The 12,029-nt window shown below is 46.2% G+C and overlaps 6 protein-coding genes across 6 annotated transcripts; 5 read left to right on the forward strand and 1 right to left on the reverse strand.

The window, feature by feature from the left end:
- Positions 1-662: 662 nt before the first annotated feature.
- Positions 663-2,778, forward strand: N7537_001756 (uncharacterized protein; the record flags this gene model as incomplete). Its single annotated transcript, XM_056892814.1, has 5 exons — positions 663-869; positions 917-1,126; positions 1,179-1,660; positions 1,710-1,937; positions 1,995-2,778. The coding sequence occupies 5 exons, from the start codon at positions 663-665 to the stop codon at positions 2,776-2,778; spliced, it is 1,911 nt and encodes a 636-aa protein (XP_056757809.1).
- Positions 2,779-4,160: 1,382 nt separating this feature from the next.
- On the forward strand, positions 4,161-4,644 carry N7537_001757 (uncharacterized protein; the record flags this gene model as incomplete). The annotated part of the gene is given in 3 exon segments (XM_056892815.1): positions 4,161-4,217; positions 4,230-4,519; positions 4,572-4,644. Coding segments are annotated over 3 exon segments (420 nt in total), but the record flags the coding sequence as incomplete, so codon positions are not given.
- Positions 4,645-4,702: 58 nt separating this feature from the next.
- N7537_001758 (uncharacterized protein) lies at positions 4,703-5,390 on the reverse strand (the record flags this gene model as incomplete). Its single annotated transcript, XM_056892816.1, has 2 exons — positions 4,703-4,913; positions 4,966-5,390. 2 exons carry the CDS (start codon positions 5,388-5,390, stop codon positions 4,703-4,705), a joined length of 636 nt encoding a protein of 211 aa, XP_056757811.1.
- Positions 5,391-6,408: 1,018 nt separating this feature from the next.
- Positions 6,409-7,143, forward strand: N7537_001759 (EXPERA domain-containing protein; the record flags this gene model as incomplete). Its single annotated transcript, XM_056892817.1, has 1 exon — positions 6,409-7,143. The coding sequence occupies one exon, from the start codon at positions 6,409-6,411 to the stop codon at positions 7,141-7,143; it is 735 nt and encodes a 244-aa protein (XP_056757812.1).
- Positions 7,144-8,081: 938 nt separating this feature from the next.
- Positions 8,082-8,647, forward strand: N7537_001760 (uncharacterized protein; the record flags this gene model as incomplete). The annotated part of the gene is made up of 2 exons (XM_056892818.1): positions 8,082-8,265; positions 8,352-8,647. The coding sequence occupies 2 exons, from the start codon at positions 8,082-8,084 to the stop codon at positions 8,645-8,647; spliced, it is 480 nt and encodes a 159-aa protein (XP_056757813.1).
- A 2,001-nt stretch (positions 8,648-10,648) lies between these two features.
- Positions 10,649-11,890, forward strand: N7537_001761 (uncharacterized protein; the record flags this gene model as incomplete). Its single annotated transcript, XM_056892819.1, has 1 exon — positions 10,649-11,890. One exon carries the CDS (start codon positions 10,649-10,651, stop codon positions 11,888-11,890), a length of 1,242 nt encoding a protein of 413 aa, XP_056757814.1.
- Between the last annotated feature and the right edge of the window lie 139 nt (positions 11,891-12,029).

Below are 12,029 nucleotides of genomic sequence, written 5' to 3' on the forward strand. Positions count from 1 at the left end.
AATGGACCAATTGAATGTACATACTCAAGGGCGGTGGAGATTAACCTCATGAGAAACACGAATGCATTCATCATAGATCGTGGAAAGTTAGTTACTTATTCTTGCTTTTACGTCATATTTTATCCCTGTCCCATAACCGAAACACATTCGTTGATTCCCCCATGGTTGTACTTGTATCTTGGTGTCGTAGAAGGAAGAACATCTTCAAAAGATATCATTTTGGTAGAGCTATAAAGCTGGAGATGTAGAACACAAAGAAAGTGAGAAAGGCTGCCATATAGCGGGTGACTAACTAGGGTGACTAGCTAAATATGTATAACGACACTTTTTTTTTTTTGGTAGTCTTTTGATCTTTTTTGGTACTCTTTCTAGGGGTCTTTTGGTAGTCTTTTGACAGACTTTGCGATGGTCCTTTTGTCGGTTTTTGTAGATGAATTTATAGAAGGAGGAGGATTATTACCCTTGGGTGAATATCACTTATGTATGGGAATACCGCCTTCCATATTTAGGACCAGGGGTCGACTGTAAGAATCGCCAAGCCATGACGTCAGCCCCACGCTTTGTGAACATGGGGTACGCGCTAGGCCAACGTCCGCCGCCCAGATGGTAAGCAATACCAAGCTTCTCCCTCATCAGTGTATTTTCGCCAATAACTGTTAAAGATGAGCCATGGATCACAAATGCCGGGACACTTGGATGATGAGAGCCATGACCTCACCCAGGCCCCAGAGGATCTTGGTCCCCTCCATGCACTGAGCCCGAGACCCGCCAACACTCAATGGAAGGCATCGTCGCAGGTAGTAGAGGAGACTCTGGCTAAGGGTCTGTCCAATGAAGATTTATGGATGTTGATCCGACGATTTAATAAGGTTAGTATGGTCTCTAGTGTTGAGAATCATCGCTGACATGTGACCAGCAAATCTACCATGTGAAAGCGGTTCATGATACCGCTGCTCTCAACTTGGATCTCAATCGCACCGAAAATGAGCAGTTTCCACCTGAAAAGCTGCGCATGACCTTAGAGAGGTTTTATATCTCCGTGGTTGTCGGAGTGACCGAGTTTTTCCGCCATATCACTCGCCTGCGCTCGTGGAAGGAACCAGCGAGAACGACAATATTCTGCGCGGTATGTGGATCACGACCAGCCGGGAAATTTATAATATATTAATCATTCACAGGGTTACTTCGTTGCTTGGGTCGTGGATATCTTGGTTCCAACCATTTTGGGCATTGTCGTGGCTTTGATAATGGTCCCCCCTGTTCGGCTATTACTATTCCCAGGTTTAGCAAAGACAGACGGTTCAAATGGAAGCAGTCCTCCGGGAGCACAAGTTCAATCCGAGGATAGTCTCACGGGCGCTCCAGAAAACCACAAGGGTGAAGCCGCTGAACAAGAAGCCAAGAATATGGTTGACAGCTTTGCTACTGTTGCTATGGAGAGTGCAGCGGCCAGATATGGTCAAACAGTCACAGAGGATGCCCCTCACAGTCCTGCGCTCATTGAAAGCTTAGAAGCTGCCGAGGCTGCAGCTGGAACCCCGACCGGTGATTCTCCTGAGGACAAGACCAAAAAGCCCATGAAGAAGAAGGTGTCACACGCGACCGATAATGTCATGCGTATTCTGAGCGATATCACTGATATATATGAGAAATTTGCCAAGTGAGTCTATTTTGCAAGGATATATGAGGACATATTAACGATATGACAGCATTCTTTCTCCAACACCACCGTTCCTTTTGGTTACATCTAGACTCCGTCTTGCGAGCATCTTTACCTTGGTATCTGTTATTGTGCCTTTCATATCTAGTTATTGGATCATCAAGCTCGTTGGTTTCGCACTTGGACTGGGCTTCTTCGGGAACCCAATCTTCACCTACACCCTTGATCTCCTGAACGATAAAGTGCCGAACTGGAAAGATCATCTCGATATGCAGAAGTATGATATCACTTGTTTCCTTTTAGTCTTTTATTACATTGCTGACTCGAGGCACAGGACCCTTTTGGCTGGCGTTCCCACAAACGCACAACTCACATTGACCCTGCTTCGAATCGGCGAGATTAATTCTTCGCCACTACCACCCGCCCCATCATCCGATGACAACGAGCCGGTATGGCCCATTCGTCGCAAAAAGTCACAGGCAGCGAGCTCTATAGACGTCAGCAGGCAGGGATCATCTGTGGACCTCCAGTCCACGAACTCCACTACCTCGCTCCCGGAAACAAAGGTGCCAAAGAAGAGATTCGTGTTCAAGCTCTTCAAGTTCTTCCGACGCACAATTGCTACGGCCATCAAGGGTCATATTGCTTTCGACCGAGCCATGGCTATTGCAGGATCAGCACATACTAAGAATCTGATTAGCATGCTGCAAAATGGACACTTCGCTGCAACGCCTTTCGGGCCGTTGAAGTTTGATGCGAAGTTCGAACGCAAGAGAGGCGCAGCGGTCATTGACTCGTCGAAGGAGCCTCCTATTTTGTATTTCACAACATATCAGTCCGCTGGGCTGGATGATTTACGCATCGAAAGTAGGAAGAAGGGAACTGTTCTGTTCCAGATTCCTGTCACCGAAATCAAAGAGCTGAAGAAGACGGAGGGACTTGGCTGGAAGGGGAAATTGATCGTTGAACTGACGGCTGGGAGCAAGGAGGCTGCAGATGGACTGGTTGTTAGCGGTGATGAGCTGGGCCAGTCTTACCATCTTACTGGTATGAGGTCACGGAATCAACTCTTCAATCGGTTGGTTGCTATTGATGCGCAGTTTTGGGAAAGTCGTTAATACTTACCTACATGCAAGTGTTTAGATCCGTGGTATATATTGTATCTTGTCTATTTAGAGTCTACCATCAGCCCTGGAGTCTATATACACCTTGACATGCACGTAGAATGTCGAACATTATACAACTTTTCACAAGGGAATTAAATTTAAATGTATTTATCTCAACCAAAACGCTATTAAAATAAGGCCTTGCGGTATTCCGAACAGTATATTTCTAAATAGGAATATCATGGATGATCTGTTCACATATAACTGTCTCACTAGAAGCACAGAGCTAGATACTTTTTGCACACTCGAATGAATGCGGGTTTTGTCGCAATGCTCTCTTCCATCTCGGCCTTTTATCGGGCTCTGGTTATCTCAATTGGCTCCATCGACACCCCAGTCACCAGATCTGCTTCGAAAGCCTTGACGCGTCCGGTTCGGTAATAAAGTTTATAACTAAATAGGTAAATCAAATAAACCGGTAGCCCAATATACTGCAAGGTGAAGTTCTTGTAGTCAAAATCGATTAAGAAAACTCCAAATCCCTTCGTAAGTGTCAAAAGACACAGTGTCAACAAGCCACCCAAGGATGCCCATTCTCTTAATGGTGCCCGGTAGGCGAATAAATTTGCCGGTACTTGTTGCAATTTGACCGCACGAGAGAAGAAAATGTGAGTGACCAGAATGGAAATACAGGTGAGCATGCCTGGTAGTTATAATGAAACAAAAAATCAGCATTCGAAATTCTTGCACGAGACGTGTGTTATAAGAGGTCGAGATCTTACCAAAAGTGGAAACCATAGAAGTAAGATAAGTGAATACGACCTTTGCGCCCGAGCTTGTACTCATATATGCTAACAAGCAAAAAGCAGTGGGGATGACCATTGCAAAGATTGGAATACCTCGATTGTTTGTTCAAGTCAAAATCTTAGGTGCGTTCCCATCAGCGGCAATGTTATAGATTGTTCTTGTAGCGATATAATAGTATGTTTCATGTCAGCCGATAATTAATCAAGATGTATAAAAATAAGACGTACTATGAATATGTGATGAACTTGAAAAGCTCAGTACCAGCGCATCCATCGTTTTGCTTCCCTTTCTCACAATCTCCTGCTCGCAGGTTGCGTCTGTCCAGACCATATCGGGGACGGGTGCCAATCATCTCGCTGCCGTGTTCCTCGTAAGATGTGAAACGCCATCAAGCCCCAAGGTATACATCAGGTCTCAAACTTGGGGAAATTATGAGCCACTTTGCTCATTAGCAGGATTATAAGTGGTGATATTTCCCTACTATGATCCCAAGTCTGCTACTGTGAATTTCCCGCCTTAATCGTGTTTTGTAAGCATCACTAGGTAGCATTTTTATTTTACTGCCCTGCTGCTACAATCCCCTGGGAATGGACCTGTCCCAATCTCAGTGGAACATTCTTGCGGATGCGATGAAAGAAGCTCACGTATTCCCATAGTTTGATATTGCTTATCAAGGTCCGGGAGATTCTCTGATAGAAGTCGCTTATGCGGTGCGTCATTTTGCGGAAATGGGATTCGAAATGGCCGTTTGTCAACATTTCTCTAAGAACTTTGGTCTATACGGAGAGAGATACGGTGCCCTTCATGTGGGTTGTAAATCCGAAACTACTGCTACAAATGTCTATGATCAATTGCGTTGTCTGATCCGATGGGAAATATCATCTTCGCCGTTGCACGGATCACGCATTGTTACAATCATCGGTGACACCCAGTTGAAGCAAAACTGGTGCGTATTCCCTTTCTTGGAGGATCACTTGGACTATTCTAATCATTTGTAGGTCTGATGAGTTGTCAACCATGCGAGACCGTCTCCGCAGCAACCGGCTAGAGCTTTATGAAGCCCTAAAAGGCGTAAGATTTGAGAACTCCGAACGTGTCGCTAAATATTGCCCCGTGTGCATCCCCACTTTCATCTTATTCTGGCGCGAACTTCCTGGATTATATCGATTTCGCATTCTTCTTCATTGTTAGCTGGTAGCTCCACCACACCCTGAGCCGGGCTTATCGGCGAGACAACAGAGTCTGTATCCCGAACAGGTGATGACTCTGTGCTGATAACAACCTGTTCACCCTCTTCCATCGCCAGAACCATTGCTTTCTCTATGCGAGCAAGCAAGGCACTAAATTGATTAGACTGTGAGCTCGAATTTGGGACAAGCAAAACAAACTTACTTTCCTATATAGCTTATACATAGACTTAGATTGCAAGTTTGCACCATGATCCTGGATCTGATATCTTCAATCTGAGTTCGTTGTGTCGCCCATTTGATCTTTTGCCAGAACACCTTGCCATAGCCAGTTTCAAACCCTTTTAACCTGGCAAGGATCTCTTTCAATCGCTGTAGGGTCGCCAGACAAGTGCCGAGGGTCCGTTCGAACGTCTGTTTGCGATCATTATCCATCTTTTCGAAGAAGGATGCGTTGGAGTTCACATCGTCGGCAAAGGTGTTCAAAGTTCCTTGTAACAATCTCAGCTTAGTCACTAGCTTTTGGAATCCTGTAGGAGCATGCTTCGCGATGATCTGGCATTGGTTGTATAGGTCCCCTGTCACCTTGGCGAGCGCGGGAATCTCAACAACACCTAGATTTGAAGGCATTTTTGAAAACAAAATGCACTGTCACCCAAACTGAATAGTTTGAGAGAAAACGAACAAGAAGCTTGCAGGGCGCAGCTTTCCTCACAGTCATGATCCACAGAACTAGGTAAACAGAATGCCTTTCAACGGGGCTGAACTGAGGTGGGCAGTAAAATATAACAAAGTGTTTCCCGGAGACAAGCAGAAGACCGCTTATCCGTTATAGTAATAGCTAAGAAAGAGACAGCCTCGAAGGATAACCCGCCAAGCATTCGGAGCCAACACGGGGATTGGGGGTTGATTCGACTATTCGATCAATGTACCCAACCACAGGTACTTCTTTCAAGTGAGTCATTCACTCTCTGCATATGTATTGGCCAAACTAAATTAATGGTATGAATGGGTATCGGTAGAGAATGCAGACGGCCTTTCCCACACGCATGTTTCTTTGATAACGCAACGCGCCACTAGGCTGTGTGTGCTGCAGGCTAACAAAGAAACGTAGAAAAAGTGACGTCGGGTGACTACAAGCTTGACGGGAACTATGCAAATAGCCGAGGGGCTAGAGAATTATTGGGGGGTTTTTCTCCCATATTAGGGGTTTCGTCTTGGATAGGACGTGAAGTCGAATGCACATAAATCGTCCATGTATTCCCTGATTTTGCTATCAAGGTGGCTCAAGAAAAATCGAACATGGCAATATACAGTAAGCAACGGTATTAGACTGCCTGATTCAAGTGATACAAAGGGAAAAATCCCGAAAATGAACACTGAAAATGAAGATATAACTACTCTCCGAACTTACAGAAACTGCACTCATCCGCGACCCGCTTTATGCCTGAGGCACCAACTTTTGATCGTCGCGACAGCTCAGCTCCTGATTCTTTTTTTCTTTCCAATCAGACACCCCATCTAGCTCTCAAATTGATTCCACGAAGCGTGAAACACACCTAAATAGTGTTGATTCCACCAGGCCGAGACATCTACAAGCTCACCCCTCATAACCCTGCTCTCCGATCTCCAAATAACCAAATCCACCATGGAGTCCACCGCGTCCTTCACTTTGGACGCGACGACAGTCCTCTGTATCGTATTCTCGCTCTCCATGATGCCAATTGCGTATCTATTGAGCAAGACACTTGTCCCAGCCCACAGGACACGCGATCGCGTCCTCTTTTTCTGGCACGCGTATGACGCGCTCACCCACATCTTCATCGAAGGCTCCTGGCTCTATGAATGCTTCTTCAGCTACATCACTATCGCTGAAAATCACAGCGCGGAGCCCTTCTTCCTCAATGATCGAACCCGTATGTACGGCCCCGCCTACGGAACTGGACCTAGCGCGCGTCTGTGGCAGGAATACGCCAAGGCTGACCGCCGTTGGGCTGGCGCCGACTTGACTGTCGTCTCGCTGGAGTTATTGACCGTCTTCCTCGGCGGGCCAACTGCGGTATACATCTGCTATCTGCTGTGCCGGTCGTCGAATGAGAAGATCAGTGCCAAGTCCCGTGGTGGTGTTAAGGCGACGCTGTGGCTGGTTTCAACTATGCTTGCTACGGCCGAGTTGTATGGTGGATTCATGACCTTTGCACCGGAGTGGCTGACGGGAAGCTCCCAGCTCGCTACTGAGGATCCGGTTTACCTTTGGCTGTACTTGTTCTTCTTCAACACCCTCTGGGTCTTTATCCCTCTGTGGGTGTTGTGGGAGGCGGCGAAAGAGCTACGCGGTGCCTTTGTGGCGGCCGAGCCTCAAAATGAGAGGAAGGTCCAGTAAGCTCAGTCTGAGAGCTGGCGTTATTGGAACGTCTCGATGAACTTACGGCTGATGCATTTTCTTTTCTTTTCGGACTTCTTGATTGGTTGATATTCATCTGGTACAAAATAGGTACAAAATAGGCTGGCAAAATCTTACCATGTCTGTGAAGGAAAGGATTGTGATAGCATAGATTGTGATAAAATTCCCATTTTCTCTCAAGCATTACCAGCTGTTGATAGGAGTATATAATGTTCACATTGCTTCTTGCCTGGCATTTAGACACATAGAAGCAAGATTTTGCAAAACAGTAGCTTCCAAAGTCATCGAGACATGAGTTCATCCTTGCCAACCATAATCAACAACTAGTTGTGCGTGTATGGCATTTGAGGGGCGTTGGAAACAATATACAGTCATACATCAACATGACTAAGATGCTTCATCTAAGGCGTCATACGCTGCTCGAGGTCATTCTTGATCACTATCGCACCACTATATAAAATGCTAGTCTTCATTCAAGATAATACAAGAATAGTTGGCCGCTTATGCGGCCTTGTCATATCTGTTTAGATGTCCCTTTAGGTGTATATGAAGGTGGTAAAAAAAGGGCATTCTTTGTGTGAGACCCTGTGATACATATACCGGCCTTGCTGTATGATTTGGGACCTGGCGCCGAATACCGTAATGTGGAACAAAGCATAGCTTCCAAGGTTATCACCGAGACTTGAAAATTCTACCCTAAGCACATAATCAGAGGACAAACCAGAGAGTTGCCTACTTGACCTATGATATTCCAAAAGACCGGAATATTATACATGTAACTAAGGATCTAGAGTTAGTCACAGCTTCCCAACCTACTTCACGATTAGCGTACTAATTTTGGTTCCTTTGGTGTGCCCTTGTCATTAACCTGTGTTTCTTACGATTTCTCGATTACACGCCCCTTAATTTTCGTCCTCATGGCACCCCTCGAGGCACAAAGGCTGGCCGCTGTCCCGATTCCCGATGGTATCACCGCGAGAGCTGGCACGCACCATGGTGATCCAAGTCGGGCGATGTCTCGCCCCATGAAACGGAACGTGAACACCGCCAATGGCTCCGCCAGCTCCGAACCGAACCTCGGTCTTGGTTTAGAAGGGGCGGGTGTGAAGCCACTGGACTATTGCCATCTAAAATCCCTTATCGTTGGCCTTGGGGATATACCATCTATCGTGCTGTCTATAACCCAGAGTCCGACCTTCACTGGGAAGCTGCCACTGATGCGATCCGATCAAATATCTTCGCTACACTTGCGTGGGATTTACAACACGGTCGACGCGAGCGCGGGCAATCCCATCGGGTTTTACGCGACGGGTATTGTAGTCTTGTATTTGATGACGAGACTGGCTTTGATGGGGCTACAACCGCTCAAGCCCGAGAGAATTCCAAAGCCTTTGTGAAAATGAGGTCGGGTCTTGTCTTTATTGGAATCATTGTTTATGTTATTATCTATAATAGTTATGTCTTCTATTATGGGTACTACTGATTTTGATAACTGGTTCCGCTGATGTCTGGTTATTGAGAAGGAAGCTTTGCAGTCTGTTATGCGTCATCAAAAGCCTCTTGGTGTGCCTCTTCAAGTGGAGGAAGATTCAACAGAGGGAAGTGAGGCCAGAATATGAGGTGACGGTTGTCGATAATATGAGCAAGAGAAAACCAGTCAATACGCAGGCTATATGCGCATTCCTCTTCCCCAACTCCTCTGACTTGCGAGTTTGGGAGGCGTAGTGCCTGTGTCTGAAATATTCGCTGGTACAATGACTTTTCAAGCAGAACTATGGCTAAACAGATACGGTTCTTTTGATGAACACTGTTCATGTATATCGTACCAGGGGCAATGAATGCGAAGAAGTGCGAATGCCTCTGGCTCCACAATTCTCATTTCTATCACTAATCCCCGAGCTTCTTGAAGCTCTAGAGGCCGTAGAGGAGGTAGTACCTTCATAAATGATTTGCTATGGGGTTACTCCCATGTAGTCTATCCATCTGTTAATGTATTATATCCAATTGGACAGTATTCCTCGTCCATGTTTCACATTCTTGTTTATACTTGCAATCTGAACTAGAACTGTGATACTCTAGAAACCCCGGTTAGTATAGGTCATTGAGAGATTGAGACTGGCCTTCTTGCCCAGTGGCTCCAGGATTGCCTTTCTTTCCACTCTATTCATTCTCCATGTCATCTAGTTCATCCGTGACCTAATCAGTCGCATCATCAGCAATCAAGCTTAGATGTTCGGCAAACTACTCATCCAACTCATCCAACCAACCGAACACTTTTGCGTCTTTCTAATAGCATTGTATTCGGAGTAAATAAACGATTAAACTCCATTAGTTTATCCCACGTAGGTTAGGATGACCCTTGGAATCCCGCTATTATGAGGTGCAGGCAAGGCAAACTGCTCCTTCACCTCTTCATTCCTATCGCCCTCACTTACTGTTCTTTGTGTTTTCGTATATCAAGAAGATCTACTTCTTCATACTTCCTGTATCTCCTTTTTCTACTTGGAGATATTATAGAAGCCCAGCAGGGCTGAAAACCGAACCAGGAGCCTTGGCAGAAAAGCCACTAGCATGCATTTAGATATGCTCATTTCGAATTACTTTGTGAATTTCTCATAATTGAGTGTCTGTTTAAACATATTCTGAAAGAGTTGAGTGGAGCTGTACTCATAGCAACTCCAAATTGTAGTGTTTTGTGTCATGGCCAGGCCGAATGAGTACCTTGTCTAGATAATGAGTCTCTTACCTATGTAGGTAGGGCTCTATATTTTCTAAGTCCTCAAAACCAACTGGTCAGCTTCTGACGATGTAAGAAATTGACAGGGCGACTCAGCGACTGCGCATGTGGTATTGTCCATGAATAAGACAGGCTGTGAGTGTTCTCTCTTCTCCTTCATCCTTCCCCTTCATCCTTCCACTTCATCCTTTCTCTTCATCCTTTCTCTTCATCCACCACCTAGAGTCAGACATCGGATTTCACAAACATGGCTCCTTTTTTGCCCATGCCTTTTATTTCTCTCATTTATCCACGCCCTCCTACCCCGAAGACGGAGTTCCAAACCCTTCCGGCAGAAATCAAGCTCCTTATCATTGAGAAGCTTGGTAATGACTCCTTGATACTGAGTCATGTGGCTGCTTGTAACAGGCAGCTATATCACATGGCGATGCCTGCACTGTACAGCAATGTATCTTTGGGGGCTCCCCCCAATTATCGAATTTGGCCCGGTTTAGCATTTCCTGCAGATCGTCGTTCCGTAAGTTGACTCTCCTTCAACAATTACTCTCACCTTTTCATCCTTTTATACCGAATATTCAGATCGAACGCTTTCTTTTTACGATCCTCCGGAACCCCCCCATTGCGCGACTTGTGAAATCTCTCGATTTGACTGACCTGCACGACCTTTGCTACGCTCACAGACAGAGTCACTCTCAACCGGAGAGAAGAGAGCTTGGTCTTCAACCCCTCCATCCGCCAGACCACAAAATGATCATGGCTGCTGGTATGAGTTTACCATTGTATCCAGCCCTCAGGGTGCTATTGCGCACAGCACTTGGGCCCGATGTACCCAGGTCTGATGCGTTACTGGCCGTTCTTCTGGGTTACCTGCCTTCCCTACAACGTCTCGAGATCTCAATGGAGCACGAGGACCCGTATACCGATCCTCAAATGACAGATTGGAACCTGGTTGAACGTGTTTTGATGGGTATCGCCAGCGCACGCCCGATACACATCGATGGAAATGGCATTATAACTTCTTCTACACCTATGCTATCCAAGCTCACTCACCTGAAAGCGGAAATCAATGGAAACTTACCCTTAGCTGACATTGATTGGCTCATGGTGCTTCTTCAAATTCCCACATTGACCCATATATTCGGCACCAAATGGACCAACGCAGCACGGTGGTTGAGACCTGAATTTGTCAATGCCGATCGTCTGGTTCACCTCGAGCTTCGTGAGTGCACCTTTGATGCTCAGAGCCTTGAAAGGCTTCTCAACCAGACCCGCAACTTGCAAACCTTCATCTACGAACGCGGGTGGACAAAGCGGATGGGTTGGGTCATGAAAGCCTCCGCGCTCACCCACGCGCTTCAATACACATCGAAGACCCTCACCTGTCTTGAACTATCATTCAATCGATCTGACCGAAAGATAAACGAGAACTTGTATCTTCAGCCTCTCGACCTCTCGGGGCTTGTTCATTTGAAGAGACTACGACTATCCGCTGGCTATCTTGTTCAGACTGAAGAGAAAATGGCTAGGTTTAGAGGTCGTTACCGGTCGCTATATGACGAGGACGGGGTGTACAACAGTGCAAGGCCAGTGCACCACCTGCTTCCCAAATCACTTGAGGAGCTGCACATCTTCCAAATTCACGATGATCTCGAGTTTATCCTCATGAGTGATAAGTTGTGTGAAGGTCTCTGGACCAGAACACTTCCCATTTTGTCGCAACGCCAATTGCAACACCTCAAACAGATCATAATTGAGGCCCCTTTTGAGGACAGAGGGGTGTTCGTGTTTGAGGCACTCTCCAAGGCCACAAACCAGGTTGGAGTGAAGTTAACAACGATTGAAAATTCCGCCGATTACATCAGATCTTGGATTACCGGCGAGACAAAACGAACATGCCCGGAAAAGAAGATTGACTGGGGGTTTGACGGCCAAATCCAGTGGGCACATCCTTTCACTCAGCGAGCGGACTCGCATTTCGATTTCCGCTGAATGTTTCAACCAGAGCCCGAAATGATTATCCCCAGGAAGAGGTGGATACATGTATTGTGATGAGGGATCAAGCGGTGAAGTAGGTTGGGAAGGGTTCCCTTTCCATTTGTATGTATGAGTACAGCGGACATCGATCGAT

Source organism: Penicillium hordei (genome assembly GCF_028827395.1).
Source record: "Penicillium hordei strain IBT 12815 chromosome Unknown utg000001l_segment0_segment0, whole genome shotgun sequence".
NCBI classification, from domain to species: Eukaryota; Fungi; Ascomycota; class Eurotiomycetes; order Eurotiales; family Aspergillaceae; genus Penicillium; species Penicillium hordei.